Below are 16178 nucleotides of genomic sequence, written 5' to 3'. Positions count from 1 at the left end.
ATCCCCCGCCTACCTCCATTGACTACTACGAATCTACACTCCCTCCAGATATCTGAGACCCTCTAGTGAGAGACGCCTCATTGTACCACCACAGAGAGGCATGAAAACACTTTCCAGAACATTTTCGTTCACCGTTCTTGCCTGGTGGAACAATCTTCCCACCCCTATCCGGAATGCAGACTCCTTGACAGTTTTCAAGCGACTGCAGAAAAACCATCTCTTTCAATACTATTTGACTCAATAAAAAAAAACAAAAATTCTCCTCTTTTTCTTATTTTTCCCTTTCTAGCCTGTACTCATCTAACAATGCCTGATATGGTATTATGAGCACTTCCTATGTCGATCTGCCTCCTTAGGATCTATCACTTGTTGTATTCCCCAATTGTCTGCCAAATGAATAAATGTAAACATATTTTACAACATATTTTATTGATATCATATACAGATTGTGTAGGTAACTATAAAGTTTACTGTGCTCTTCTCCCAGCTCACCAGAGACTTACTTTAATGTCTTTTGGAAAGAGAGGATGAATTTGCGTGTTGTAAATCCCACAGCTTGGATTCAGCGCAAACAAACACGGCGGTGCTTAACACCTAGTATAGATCAACTAATGCGGTCATTAAGTTAAAGTTAAAGTGTTTTAACTTTTAAAAACATTTACTTGCACATATTTCAAAATTGGAATATCAGATATTTCATAATATAGTGAGCATGCTTGTGTATATTAATAATAAAAAAGGAAAAATGAAATAAAAGCGATGTTTCTTACAGCTCTATTGTGGCTGTGGTGTGTCACATGACGCATCGCCATGAAAATAGTAAGGTGAAACATTCTAAAATAATGGTCGCCTAAAAAAAACTCACCCTGGGAGGTCAGCTAGAATATTTGAAACTCACGTGTGAAAGGGTTAAGACAGTCATCTTCCTGAAGTCTCCGCCCTTCAGAGCTCTGTCTTTGGCAGTATTATGAGTTTGTAGGCTCTTTAAGCCTCACTAACTGCCTCTGGCGTTGAGTGTAGCTAGGTCTCCTCTCGCTTAGAGAGTCGTTATGCTGAGACCTCCACTCTTAAGAGTTCTCCCTACCAGGATTGAGTGTTGTTAGGCTTCCTCTCATTTTAGAGAATCCTCTTGTTAAAGCCTCCACTCTCAGGAGCCCCTTACCAGATTTGAGAGTTATAGGCTTCCTCTTGTTAGAGAGTCAGTCCAAAAAAGGAAAGGAAAGGACATGACCTGTGGCCAAGTATGGTGATCCATACTCGGAATGTGTGCTCTTAACCCATCCAAGTGCAGACACACAGTAGTGAACACACACACACCGTGAACACACCCGGAGCAGTGGTATGTAGGTTCCATTGTGAGCCTCACTACCATCTCTAGCGTTGAGTATAGTCAGGTCTCCTCTTGTTTAGAGAGTCGTTATGCTGAGACCTCCACTCCTAAGTGTTGGCCTGGAAATGTTTGTGGCTCGGGCTCTGACCACAGCGATTTTGCTGGGGCAGGGATGATGTTCCTTTGATTCTTCAAATCCAGTCAATTGGGCACTCATCCCTCAGCATGGTGGCATTGGTATATTGTTCCCCAAGCGGCCTCTAGAGGGAACGTCTCAGGTTAGGCATGTAACCATGGTTCCCTGAGAATGGGGAACGAGATGCTGCATCCCCTGGCCATGCTTCAGGCGTTCCTGCTTGCATCTCCTTCAGACAAAGAAGTGGATGCCAATGTCAAGTTCAATATAATTTTTTTCATTCATGCTTCAGAACTGGTCATTCTGAAGGCAGTTCCCCAAGCGGCCTCTAGAGGACGCAGCGTCTTGTTCCCTATTCTCAGTGAACCATGGTTACATGCGTAACCTGAGATGTTTTTGGTTAAGGTTTTTTTGTTGTTGTTGTTTGTTTCTTTTATTTTGTTTTTTGAGAACCAAAAAATTATTATCTAGAAACGTTCTTTTAAGGTTTTATAATTTTTTTGCAACCATAAAAAAAACGTTCACTGAATGTTGCAGGGTGGTTATTTTTTAAAAACCTACAAATAACGTTCCTTAATGGTTATTTTTAGTTTATTATTTTGCAACCAAAAAATAACATTCCCAGAACATTGAAGGGTGATTACCTTTTTTTTTTCTTAAAACTAACATACAGAACATTTCCTAGTTGCAGAAAAAATTAAATATAGAAATTAGATCAATAAAAATTTTTAAATATTTTAAATGATACTATTAAGCCAGGGTTAAGCATAAAGGGAGAACAGAAATCATAAATTTGTTGGTTTGTTTCATCTTCATTTACTGCGTGCCTCTGATCTGCAGGCTTTTTTTCAGCATGCGCTTTCACAAGTCTTCCACAGAGAGCCGTGGGCTCATAGAATTTAAAAATTAGCGGTTTTGTTTTACTGGCTGACTGACTCATTCGATTGTCGATCTCTTTACTGAATTATTACATAAAATTAATGTAGGTATAAGAGTAAATATGACATCCCTAACTGAAGAGAACACAAGTTAGTCAAGAAGTTAATCAACACTAGCTGAATGTCCAAGAACAAGAAGAATGTCCGGCTAAACAAACTGCACACTTCAGTGGTAAGAGATGAATGTACTGGCATCAAGTAATTCAAGTAAGTCAAGTAATTGTTTATTAATTTTTTTCTGTGAGTAAATGACACATTTTAAAAACCATAAATTGTGTGGAAGTCATTTTTATTTAGTGCTGAAGCAATTTAGGCCTACCATAATCTTACATATTAATGAACAAATTTAATCTTACATATGGTGGTTGATGTGGTCAGATTACTTTTGTTCATTAAACAATAGATAATAACAAGATCTGGTTTTTATAATACTAATTAGGCATCTATACAGATTATTTCCATGCCGCTTACTATACTTAACATATGCGGCTTTACTGAGCTCCCCTGTTGAATAACCAACATGTGCTGGTTAGGTACAGTAGTTTTTTTATACTGGCATGCTGGTTAAAGCTGATCCTTAGGTGTTTTATGGTGGTCTTTTGTTTGGTTTATGCTGGTCTTTAGCTGGTCATGTGCATAAACCAGCAAAAGGACCAGAATAAACAAGCAAAGGACCAGCTTAAACCATGCAGCATCAAAACCTACCTAACCAGCATCCCAGCATCAAAACCTACCTAACCAGCATATGCTGGATTTTTTCAACAGGGTCAATGGCTCTGGTCAAAGCTAATATAAACAAAACTTGATATTGATATGTCTTGATATGTCACGCCCTCTCTTCCTGTCATGGGTTGTTGGGGTAAGAATCTCGAAGGAGCCAGGAAGTCAAAACAAATACATTTAATAAATCCAAATGGCAAACAAAGAAGAAAACAACCTCTTACAACAATGCAGACAATACAAAAGAACTGAGAAAAGGCAGGGCTATAAATACTAAACAAAAGGACTAATGAGGATAATTAACAAGACACAGGTGCATAGAATTAACTAATCAGGGCAACTCAGGAAAACTAGCTCACAGGGACTAAAGCAATGAAAACTGAACTAAAAACACAATGAACATGTGACACTTCCTGTTTCAGTTGAAATTATTAATTTTTTTATATAAAAAAATAATGTTCTGGGAACCAGAAACTAACATTGTGGGAAAGTTCTGGGATCCTAAATTTGTTAGCTGGGTCGTATGTATTTTTCTGTTGTGTATTTAACCTGGTTTTGTGTGTTTCCCAGTTTGGTTCAGGATCTTCACTCTGGATCACTCCATGAGACCAAAATCAGAGACAGTTCATGTCTACATATATGTAAGTAATAAAGTGTGGTTACACTTTATTTTACAGTGTCCTTATTACAGTATAATTGTACATTTAAGTACTGAGTAATATTAATTAACAATGTGTACTTAAGGGTTAGGGTTAGGCCTGGTTTAGGGGTAGTTGCATTTAATTATGCTTCATTTACTACAGTAATTACCTGTAGCATGTGTAACAAGAACACTGTAAAATAAAGTGTTACAGAAACTTCAGCTTCAGTTCTTGCTAACATTTATTGAGCAAATCGAGAAATTGAGGAGCCCTGTCTAAATGTCCTTCATCTATATCTTTTGACATCATTTCACACAATATTTTGTTGAACCGTTTATCTGCTATTGGCATCTTTGGTATTCCTCTCGCCTGGTTTACTTCATACCTTTCTAACCATACACAGTTCATACAACCAAAAAGTTTTAATTCCCAACCCTTTTCTGTTAGCTGTGGCGTCCCTCAAGGTTCTGCCCTGGGTCCTCTATTGTTTCTAATCTATCTTCTTTTACTTGGTAATATCTTTTAAATTTGTATTAAAAACCTTGTTCCACCTAACCTCTCAGATCTCATTTACCCCTACACTCCTTCTTGATCGTTTCATTTTTCTTCAGTCATAGAGCCTTTAGCCATGCTGCCCCTCGCCTTTGGAATTCTCTTCCAGCTAACATGAGTATCTTAGACTTGTTATCCCAGTTTGAAACTAAACTCTAAACTCACTTATTCAGAATAGCTTATCCTACATGATTACTGTCTACAATCAAATCTAGCATTTTTTTCTGTCTCTTTTTCTTCTTGCCTATTGTTATTTTATTGTTGTCATTTTGTAACTGCTGCTTCTCTTTTTATGGTTCATTGATATTGCTATTTATTGTTGTTTTATTTATTGTTCCTGATGTACAGTGACCTTGTGTGATTTGAAAGGTGCCCTAAATAATAATAATTATTATTATATCCTTAGAATGCTGATGGGAACAAGGTCAAGAATTCGATGTACAAAGTTGAAGATGGCATTCTGTCAAAAGACTACCACATCCCTGATATTTCAAGGTGTATTTCAATGTCAATCTCATTTTCTATAAAAACCTTGTAGCAAAAAAAAAAAAAAAAAAAAATAGCAAAATAAATATTGTCATGCTCTTAACTCTTTTAATATGACACCATTCTGAAGCTGCTGTATTTATATCAGCCTATAAGACTTTTAATTCAATCTCTTCAGACCTGGTGTATGGAAGATTAAAGCACACTACAAAGGTGACGAGGAAAATGCTGCAGTGCGTGAGTTTAAAGTCCAGAAGTTTGGTAAGTGAAACTGAACAATAGGATTCACATTCACATGTGACCCTGGACCACAAAACAAGAAGGGTCAATTTATATATCTGAAAGCTGAATAAATAAGCTTTCCATTGATGTATGTTTTGTTGGGATAGGAAAATATTGTGATAAGATACAATTATTTAAAAATCTGGAATCTAAGTGTGCAAAAAAAAAATCTAAATACTGAGAAAATCTCCTTTAAAGTTGCCCAAATAAATTTCTTAGAAATGCATATTACTAATCAAAAATTAAGTTTTGATATATTTACGGTAGGAACTTTACAAAATATCTTTATGTAACATGATTTTTACTTATATAATAATGATTTTTGGCATAAAAAAAAAAAACTGTCATTTTGACCCATACAACGGCTAATGCTACAAATATACCTGTGCTGCTTACTATTGTCTTGTTATTATACAAATCTTTTATTTTCAGATATTGTATTGCATCTAACTCAAATACAATGCCTTTGTGTCAGTTCTTCCCAGCTTTGGAGTTTCTATTCATTCAGAGAAAGCCTTTCTGCTTGTGAATGATGAGACATTTATATTCACTATTAAAGCCTCGTAAGTTCACATTCAGATCAAATAATGGTCTTAAATAGATAGTTCACCCCAAATTAGGAATTGTGTCATTATTTACTCATCCTTATGCTATTCCAAACCTGTATAGGGTGTACTATTCCTTTAAATGTATTAACATAAAATAAAATAAAAATTGTAAATTTTACTTTTTGTTGTTGTTGTTTAATCATTTGAAAGATACACGTATGGCAAGGTCATTGAGGGTGGTTACCACTGTCGATTCGGGATAAAAAAAGACAAGTCAGAGAATAGTGCTGGAGAAATCGAATTCATCAAGGGACTAGAGAAAACAGGATCTGTAAGTAGAAACCATCACTTCTTGACTGTCCAAGATGAATAAGTAAGTGCATTAACAGATTACTATACTTACTGATCACTGTTTAATATTGTGTTTTCTCCTTTTTTAGGTGAAAAAAGGCCTTGCTGAGGTTACAGTTCAAATCTCAGACCTCAAAGAAAAACTGAATTCAGCATTAGGCGAATTGGCAGCGCCTCGGGCCCAATTCTATATTGCTGTCATTGTAACAGATATTTTAAGTAATCATATTTTAAGATCAAGTTCATTGAACTGGTTTTTCGCTAGATAGAATTTACAACATTTCTTAGTTTATAAGTTAGTTCAGTAACACTTTATAATAACTACACACTACACTACCATTAGTTAAGCATTAGTAAATAGTCAATTCATCATTTATAAAGCAGTATCCCCACATCAGTAAGCAGTTTATAAATCCAGCTATGAATGTTTTGTTCCTGATTAATAAGTATATCTATGTTTTTAATAATTGCATTTTCGTAATTTATTAATGATCAAATAATCATTTATAAATGAAGTATTTTATTATTATTAACAGACCAGTAATTTCGGAGTTGTCAGAGATTCATACAATAATTTAGAAAGTGTAACTAAATGATTAATAAACTTTAAATACACATTTCTACATATTATTTAGACAATAGTTACTCAGTGTGTTAATAAATGCTTTATTAACACATATTCTTACTGTAAATCATGGTTAATTCAGGTGGGTATAAAACATTTAGTAGTTGTCAGTTATCTATTTTTGTGAGCTTTTCTAAAATGAAGACTATTTATGCCTCGTAAAACTTTTACAAAGCAGATTTAAAGGTTCAGCTATATTCTAAACAAAAGGAAACAAACACAGAGTGATACAGAACATATAAAAATGTTTTAAGACGCAAAAAACAAAACTGTACAACTGTACACTTGTTATAAAATGGAAAATAAACCTCTGCAATGTCAGAGAAACATGAACCAAATACTCTGAAATCTGATATAAAGATTTTTTTAATATTGTTTTATATGAATTTATTTGAAATTTACCACACTTTGTGACTCATGTTGCACTTAATTTTAACTCAGCTATGAAACTGAAACAAGAAAACCTTCTTACTACAGCAAAATATCTTGCTTACTTTCTTTATTTTGTTGCTGTTGAGTGTTCCCTCTCGATACTTCACTCGTACTGCGTCTGAAAGACGCTTTGGGGAAAACTCCTTTTTCTCCGAGACTGAAGCATTTCAATAACGCAGTGTTACTGCACGGCCATTGGTTCGTGCAGTGAGTAAAAAACGAACCTACGGCTCGGCAGCGGAGCTGCACGAACCTATGGTGAAAGCTCACGCCAAATTCCACCAGAATAGGCGGAGTAACTGGCTATATAAGCGCGCATTTCGCCATGGGATCTCAGATCCTTCTCCTTCAGCGACGATTACAGCTCGTAGAGACTGACTTCGCTCTCAATAAGAAGATACCTTCAAGCCTCGGAAGAAGCCATTCGCCGTGGAACGAGCCCTCGCAGCGGATCCTCCTCCTGCTCGGCTGACTCTCCGCCCTCACGTGCGCCCTGCCTGCAGCAGCTGCGGTCCGGATTCCCTGCCGCTATCCGGCGATCTACGGCTACCAAGGTCCAAAGAGCAAATTTCTATATTTGGAGTTGTTGCAAATGCCGCGCCGTTTCTGTCGCTCATGCAGAGCCCCTCTGCACTCCGCTGACGGTCACGGCGAGTGCGTCTCATGTTTGGGCCCCGCCCACGCTGAGGCTGCGCTCACCGAGATGGAATGTTCCCATTGCGGGAATATGAGTCTCACCTCTCTGCGCTCGCGGATAGCTTTCTTTTCAGAAAGTGACTCCGCCCCTCGCGCCCTCCCGGTTTCTTCCTCACAGGAGCCTGTGAGAAAAAAGCAGCGGGGCAGAGGATTACAGCGCACGGTGTTGAATGAGCCCACGCCGGCTGAGCCCCCGCGTGGCTCACTCTCACCACATAGGGAGGACTCGCCCGTTCTCTTCGTTCACCCAGACCAGCGTCCCTCTGCGGCTGCGACCGATCTGGTCTCGTTTGGAGGGAGCGAGTGCGAAGCAATGGATGACAGCATGTCATTGGCTGCATCGGATGGAGAAGAGCTGTCGGGCTCGACCCGCATGACCCCGCCCCCTTTCCATCTACACAACCCAGCGTGACCGGCACTGGCAGCTGGAGGAAAACAAAACTAGACGTTTTTTGTACTGCTTGGCGTGAATGTAGCTTATCTTATAGAAAAGCATTAAAAACTGCCAGATCGGATTACTTTTCGTCTCTCTTAGAAGAAAACAAACATAACCCTAGGTATTTGTTCAATACTGTGGTTAAATTAACAAAAAATATAGCAGCAACAGGTGCAGACATTTCCCAACAGCACAGCAATAATGATTTTATGAACTACTTTACCTCCAAGATAGACACTATTACAGATAAAATTGTAACCATACAGCCGCCCACTACAGTATCGCATCAGATAATGCGCTGTAGATCTCCTGAGGAACAATTTCACTCATTCTCTATTATAGGAGAGGAAGAATTGTATAAACTTGTTAAATCATCTAAACCTACAACATGCATGTTAGACCCTATTCCATCTAATCTACTAAAGGAGGTACTTCCAGAAGTCATAGATCCTCTTCTGAATATTATTAATTCGTCACTATCGTTAGGATATGTCCCCAAAACCTTCAAACTGGCTGTTATTAAGCCACTCATTAAAAAACCACAACTTGACCCCAATGAATTAATTAATTACAGACCAATTTCGAATCTCCCTTTTCTGTCAAAGAAGGTAGTATCCTCACAATTATGCTCCTTCTTAGAGAAAAATGGTATCTGTGAGGATTTCCAGTCAGGTTTTAGACCATATCATAGTACTGAGACTGCTCTTATTAGAGTTACAAATGACCTGCTCTTGTCAACCGATCGTGGTTGCATCTCTCTATTAGTGCTACTGGATCTTAGTGCTGCGTTTGATACTATTGACCACAACATTTTTTTAAATAGAATGAAAATTATGTAGGCATTAAGGATCATCATCAGTTTGTGGCAATAAATGAAGAGGTATAATTTAAATAGCAAGTGCAGTATGGAGTACCTCAAGGCTCAGTACTAGGGCCATTACTTTTTACACTTTACATGTTACCCTTGGGAGATATCATCAGGAAACATGGTGTTGGCTTTCATTGTTACACTGATGATACTCAGCTCTATATTTCTTCGCAGCCCGGCGAAACATATCAATTCGAAAAACTAACAGAATGCATAGCTGATATTAAAAACTGGATGGCAAATAACTTCTTTCTGTTAAATTCTGAAAAAACAGAGGTGTTAATTATTGGACCTAAAACCTCCACAAGTAATAACCTAAAACACAGTCTAATACTAGATGGCTGCTCTGTGAATTCGTCGTCATCAGTTAGGAACCTAGGCGTCCTATTCGATAGCAATCTCTCCTTTGAAAGCCACATTTCTAGCATTTGCAAAACTGCATTTTTCCATCTTAAAAATATATCGAAATTATGACCTATGCTATCAATGTCAAATGCTGAAACATTAATTCATGCGTTTATGACCTCAAGGGTAGATTATTGTAATGCTTTATTGGGTGGTTGTTCTGCACGCTTAATAAACAAACTCCAGCTGGTCCAAAATGCAGCAGCTAGAGTTCTTACTAGAACTAGAAAGTATGACCATATTAGCCTGGTTCTGTCAGCACTGCATTGGCTCTCTATAAAACATCGTATAGATTTTAAAATCTTGCTAATTACTTATAAAGCCCTCAATGGTTTAGCTCCTCAGTACTTGAGCGAGCTCCTATCGCATTATAGTCCCTCACGTCCGCTGCGTTCTCAAAATTCTGGCAATTTGATAATACCTAGAATATCAAAATCAACTGCAGGCGGCAGATCATTTTCTTATCTAGCACCTAAGCTCTGGAACAATCTTAAATCTAGATTAAAGACACATCTCTTTAACCTGTCTTACACATAAAAACATTAACACATTCCTATAATTCAAATCCGTTAAAGGATTGTTAGGCTGCATTAATTAGGTCAACCGGAACCGAAAACACCTCCCAGAACATCTGATGCACTCGTTGCATCGTAAAAAGAATGGCATCTACGCTAATATTAGTCTGTTTTATTCTTATTCCGAGGTCACCGTAGCCACCAGACCCAGCCTGTATCCAGATCAGATGGTCACTGCAGTCCCCCGGATCCAGTCCGTACCCAGCTTAGATCGTGGATCACCACCTGGAGATGACTTCAATAGCCGTGGATGTCAACCAGATGAGCTCCAGAGACGGATCATCAATGAAGACCTTGCCAACCTAGACGGCCATCGGTGCTACACCACGGGATCCTGACGAGTTCTCTACAATCAGACATTGTTACAAACTGCTGGTTTCGTCTGGCCAGAGGAGAACTGGTCCCCCGACTGAGCCTGGTTTCTCCCAAGGTTTTTTTCTTCATTTCTATCACCTGTGGAGTTTTGGTTCCTTGCCGCTGTCGCCTCTGGCTTGCTTAGTTGGGGACACTTTCCAGCGATATCGTATACTATTTGAACTGAACTGGATGATGATATCACTGAATTCATTGATGAACTGCCTTTAACTGAAAATTGATTATTTACAATAATGCGTTACTTACACACTATTGTGCTGTTTAAATACTGTGCAGTTGCTTTGACACAATCTGTATTGTTAAAAGCGCTATATAAATTAAGGTGACTTGACTTGACTTGACTTCATTCACCCCGTTCTGTTCTGAGTGCCGAAGGCTGCATGTTTGTGCAAAACAATGCTGTGAATCGCGGGCCCGTTTTATTAGCGCCCCCACAGCCTACCGCTGTTATAGCGAAGAAAATAAAAAAAAACCTTCTCTAAAAAAGAGCAAATTTGCTCTTCCACTATTGTTAAGCAGCGATCCCACGAGCGGTCAGCTGCTCGAACCAATGCAACCCCTCGTCACACAGGCCAAGGCCTGGCAGGCCATCCCCGGAGTGTCGAAATGGGTTCTGGAAATAATAGAACGAGGTTACACACTTCAATTCGCTCGAAGACCCCCGTGCTTCAACGGAGTGGTCTCCATCTCAGTCCTCAGCAAGGACACAGACGTCCTGCGAGCAGAGGTGAAGAATTTACTGGCAAAAGAAGCCGTAGAAACGGTTCCCCCAGATCAGAGCGATTCAGGCTTTTACAGTCATTATTTCCTCGTTCCCATGAAGGACGATGTTCTAAGGCCCATCCTCGACCTCAGACGTCTGAATCATGCCCTCAGCAGATGGCCATTCAGAATGATCACACTGAAACAGATCCTCTCACAAATTCGCCCAGGGGACTGGTTTTGTTCCCTGGATCTGAAAGACGCGTACTTTCATATCCAGATCGCCCCCCCCCATCACAGGTGATTCTTGAGATTCGCCTTCGAGGGAGTGGCGTACCAATACACGGTCCTGCCCTTTGGACTGTCCCTAGCTCCCCGCACGTTTACAAAGTGCATGGACTCAGCGCTTTCCCCTCTGGGAATTCACGTCCTGAACTACCTCGACGATTGGCTCATTCTGGCCCAATCGAGAGACGAGCTAATACACCACAAATCCTTTCTCCTCAGCCACTTAAGAGTGCCTGGGACTCAGGGTCAACTTTGCCAAGAGCAATCTGTCCCCCAGCCAACACATTTCGTTCCTGGGCGCAGTTTTCGACTCTGTTCAAATGAAGGCAGTCCTTGCGCCGCAACGAGCCTTGGCTATTCAAAAGCTTGCGGCCTCCTTCAAAGTTGGAGCCCTTCGCCCTCTCAAAGCTTTTCAGAAGATGTGGGCCTTATGGCTTCTGCATCCCCAGTACTTCAGTTGGGCCTGCTGCGCATGCGCCCCCTTCAGTATTGGCTGAAACCGAAAGTTCCATCTTACGCCTGGCGTCAGGGGCGCCTGCGTGTCAAGGTGAATCAGGCCTGCGTCTCAGCCCTGACCCCTTGGAAGGACCCTCAGTGAATGGAACAGGGCGTTCCCCTAGACACGGTCTACAGAAGGAAGATGGTGTTGACAGATGCTTCCAACACGGGTTGGGGAGCACTGTGCGACGGCAATCCGGCATTCGGACGCTGGTCGAAAGCGGAAAGCCGCCTTCACATCAACTGTCTAGAAATGCTAGCAGTGTGTTTAGGCCTTCATACCCTTCTACCAGTCTTAAAGGGACATCACGTCTTAGTCCGCTCGGACAGCATGACAGTCGTGTCCTACATAAACCGTCAGGGGGGTCTTTCATCGAGATGTCTGTTCACTCTAGTGGAACGTCTCTTGAAATGGGCCCAGCTGAACCTGCATTCACTGAAAGCAATGCATGTACCGGGCAGGTTGAATCATGGAGCAGACATGCTATCTCGGAGCTCCATCCTGAAACAGTTCAGGCAATATGGGCTGTCTTTGGCAAGGCGAAAGTCGACCTTTTCGCCTCAGAATTTTCATTGCCCAATCTATTTTTCAAAGGATCAGGATGCGCTGGCCCACGATTGGCCCAGCCTCCTTCTATACGCATTTTCCCCCGATCGGCCTGATACCTCAGGTCATCAGGCGAGTCAGGGAATGAAAACTCAAAGTCCTGTTGGTGGCCCCATTCTGGCAGAACCAGCATTGGTTCCCAGACCTGCCTCGGCTGCTATCGTCAGCCCCCTGGCCTATTCCACTGAGACGAGATCTCTTAACACAGGCGAACAAAACGTTATGGCACCCTCAACTGGAATTGTGGGCGCTGCACTTATGGCCTCTCGACGGGAGTCAAGTCAAGTCAAGATTATTTATACAGCGCTTTTTACAATACAAGTTGTGTCAAAGCAACCTTACAGTATTAAAATAATAAAATAAAATGTCAATAATAATGCAAGAGTTCCATATTGCAACAAAGTCAAATTGGGGAGGACTCATCTGGTTCCCATGGCCTTGTGCCGTTTAGGGTAGGAGTTCTTTCTTGATGATCTGTCTCTGGGGCTCATCTAGTTGACACGGTATCCGCTGACATTCGGCTGTAGGTGTTGATCCACCATCTGCTCTAGGTTTGGACTGGATCCGGGGGACTGCAGTGACCATCTGATCTGGATACGGACTGGATCTGGTGGCTATGGTGACCTGGGAATAAGAAACAAACAGACTAATATTAATGTAGATGCAAGAGTTCCAAGTTGCCACAAAATCAGATTGGAGAGGACTCATCTGGTTTTCGCTGTCTTGCGCTGATGGCCGTCTAGGTGATGAGGTCTTCACTGATGATCTGTCTTTGATGTGGTCTCTGCTGACATTCAGGGCTGTAGAAGATATCTCTGGGTGCTGATGGGCATGGACTAGATCCGGGAGACTGCAGTGACCATCTGATCTGGATACAGGTGGCTACGGTGACCTCGGAATAAGAAGGAAAGATACTAATATTAGCGTAGATGCCATTCTTCTTCTGATGCAACGAGTACATCAGGTGTTATAGGAAGTGTCCCTGGTTCCGGTTGACCTAAATAATGCAGCCTAACAATCCTTTAACGGATCTGGATTATGAAATGTATTAAGTGTATTAAGTGTAGGCCAGGTTAAAGAGTTGGGTCTTTAATCTAGATTTAAACTGACAGAGTGTGTCTGCCTCCCGAACAGTGTTAGGTAGATTGTTCCAGAGTTTGGGCGCTAAATGTGAAAAAGATCTGCCGCCCGCAGTTGATTTTGATATTCTAGGTACTATCAAATTGCCGGAATTTTGAGAATGCAGCGGACGTGAGGGACTATAATATGATAAGAGCTCGCTCAAGTACTGAGGAGCTAAACCATTCAGGGCTTTATAAGTTATTAGCAAGATTTTGAAATCTATACGATGTTTAATAGGGAGCCAGTGCAGTGCTGACAGAAACGGGCTAATATGGTCATATTTTCTGGTTCTAGTAAGAACTCTAGCTGCTGCATTTTGGACCAGCTGGAGTTTGTTTATTAAGCGTGCAGAACAACCACCCAATAAAGCATTACAATAATCTATCCTTGAGGTCATGAACGCATTGATTAACGTTTCTGCATTTGACATTGTGAGCATAGGTCATAATTGATATATTTTTTAGATGAAAAAATGCGGTTTTGCAAATGCTAGAAATGTGGCTTTCGAAGGAAAGATTGCTATCGAATAGCACACCTAGGTTCCTGACTGATGACGATGAATTGACAGAGCAGTCATTGAGTATTAGACTGTGTTTTAGGTTATTACATGCGGAGGTTTTAGGTCCAATAATTAACACCTCTGTTTTTTCAGAATTTAGCAGCAAAAATTTCTTGCCATCCAATTTTTTATTTCAACTATGCATTCTGTTAGTTTTTCAAATTGGTATGTTTCGCCAGGCCATGAAGAAATATAGAGCTGCGTATCATCAGCATAACAGCGAAAGCTAACACCATGTTTCCTGATGATATCTCCCAAGGGTAACATATAAAGTGTAAAAATTAATGGCCCTAGTACTGAGCCTTGAGGTACTCCATACTGCACTTGTGATTGATATGATACCTCGTCATTCACTGCTACGAATTGATGCCGGTCAGATAAGTACGATTCGAACCAAGCCAGTGCAGTACCACTAATGCCAACATAATTTTCAAGTCTATTTAAAAGAATATTGTGGTCAATAGTATCAAACGCAGCACTAAGATCCAGTAGTACTAATAGAGAGATGCATCCACGATCGGATGACAGGAGAAGATCATTTGTAACTCTAATAAGAGCAGTCTCAGTGCTATGATACGGTCTAAAACCTGTCTGGAAATCCTCACAGATACCATTTTTCTCTAAAAAAGAACACAATTGTGAGGACACTACCTTTTCTAGTATCTTTGATAGAAAAGGGATATTTGAAATTGGTCTGTAATTGTTTAATTCATTGGGATCAAGTTGAGGTTTTTTTAATTAGAGGCTTAATAACAGCCAGTTTGAAAGTTTTGGGGACATATCCTAATGTGACGAATTAATAATATTCAGAAGAGGATCTATGACTTCTGGAAGCATCTCTTTTAGTAGCTTAGATGGAATAGGGTCTAACATACATGTTGTCGGTTTCGATGATTTAATAAGTTTGTACAACTCTTCCTCTCCTATAGTTGAAAATGTATGGAATTTTTCCTCAGGAGATTTATAGTATATCTGATGCGATACTGTAGCGGATGGCTGCATAGTTACAATTTTATCTCTAATAGTATCTTTCTTGGTAGTAAAATAGTTCATGAAGTCACTACTGCTGTGCTGTTGGGAAAATTCAGCACCTGTTGGTGCTTTATTCTTTGTTAATTTAGCCACTGTATTGAATAAATACCTAGGGTTATGTTTGTTTTCTTTTAAGAAAGATGAAAAATAATCTGATCTAGCAGTTTTTAATGCTTTTCTATAGGATATGTTACATTCACACCAGGCTGTACGGAAAACCTCTATTTTTGTTTTCTTCCAGCTGCGTTCCATTTTTCGCCGTGCTCTCTTCAGTGCGCGAGTGTGTTCCGTATACCACGGCGTCGGACTGTTTTCCTTAATTTTTCTTAACCACAGAGGAGCAACTATATCTAAAGTGCTAGAAAAAAGAGAGTCAATAGTTTCTGTTGCATCATCAAGTTTTCCTGAGCTATCGGATATGCTGAGGAATTCAGATAAATCAGGAATGTTACTTACAAAGCAGTCTCTTGTGGTAGAAGTAATGGTTCTACCGTACTTATAGCGAGGAGTTAGTTTTACAGTTTTAGTTATCTGGAGTATACACAAGACTAGATAATGATCTGAGATATCAACACTTTGATGCAGAATTTCAATGCCATTAACATCAATTCCGTGTGACAATATTAAATCTAAAGTATGATTTCGGCAATGAGTAGGTCCTGAAACGTGTTGTCTAACCCCAATTGAGTTCAGAATATCTATAAATGCTGAACCCAATGCATCTTTTTCATTATCAACATGGATGTTAAAATCACCCACTATTAAGACTTTATCTGTGGCCAACACTAATTTGGATAGAAAATCAGCAAATTCTTTAATAAAGTCTGTATGGTGCCCTGGTGGCCTGTATACAGTAGCCAGTAAAAACGTCACAGAAGATTTATCATTAATACTTGATTCTTTGGATAATGTTATATGGAGCACCATTACTTCAAACGAGTTATACTTAAAGCCCGTTCTCTGAGAAACACTGA

The 16178-nt window shown here is 40.0% G+C and overlaps 1 protein-coding gene across 1 annotated transcript in view; it reads left to right on the top strand.

Annotated features, from left to right (window-relative positions):
* The window catches only part of c4b (complement C4B (Chido/Rodgers blood group)), a 66124-nt gene that overhangs the window by 16693 nt on the left and 33253 nt on the right, over nt 1-16178 (top strand). Inside the window, exons 4-9 of the mRNA XM_073847832.1 lie at nt 3695-3765; nt 4724-4812; nt 4982-5064; nt 5561-5648; nt 5844-5964; nt 6074-6203. Coding sequence (XP_073703933.1) covers nt 3695-3765; nt 4724-4812; nt 4982-5064; nt 5561-5648; nt 5844-5964; nt 6074-6203 — 582 coding nt within the window. The remainder of the gene's footprint in view (nt 1-3694; nt 3766-4723; nt 4813-4981; nt 5065-5560; nt 5649-5843; nt 5965-6073; nt 6204-16178) is intronic.

The sequence above is a fragment of the Garra rufa genome, chromosome 9, assembly GCF_049309525.1.
Source record: "Garra rufa chromosome 9, GarRuf1.0, whole genome shotgun sequence".
Taxonomy (NCBI): domain Eukaryota; kingdom Metazoa; phylum Chordata; class Actinopteri; order Cypriniformes; family Cyprinidae; genus Garra; species Garra rufa.
Note: the sequence above shows the minus strand (reverse complement) of the source record. Positions and strands in the feature narration are given on the sequence as shown.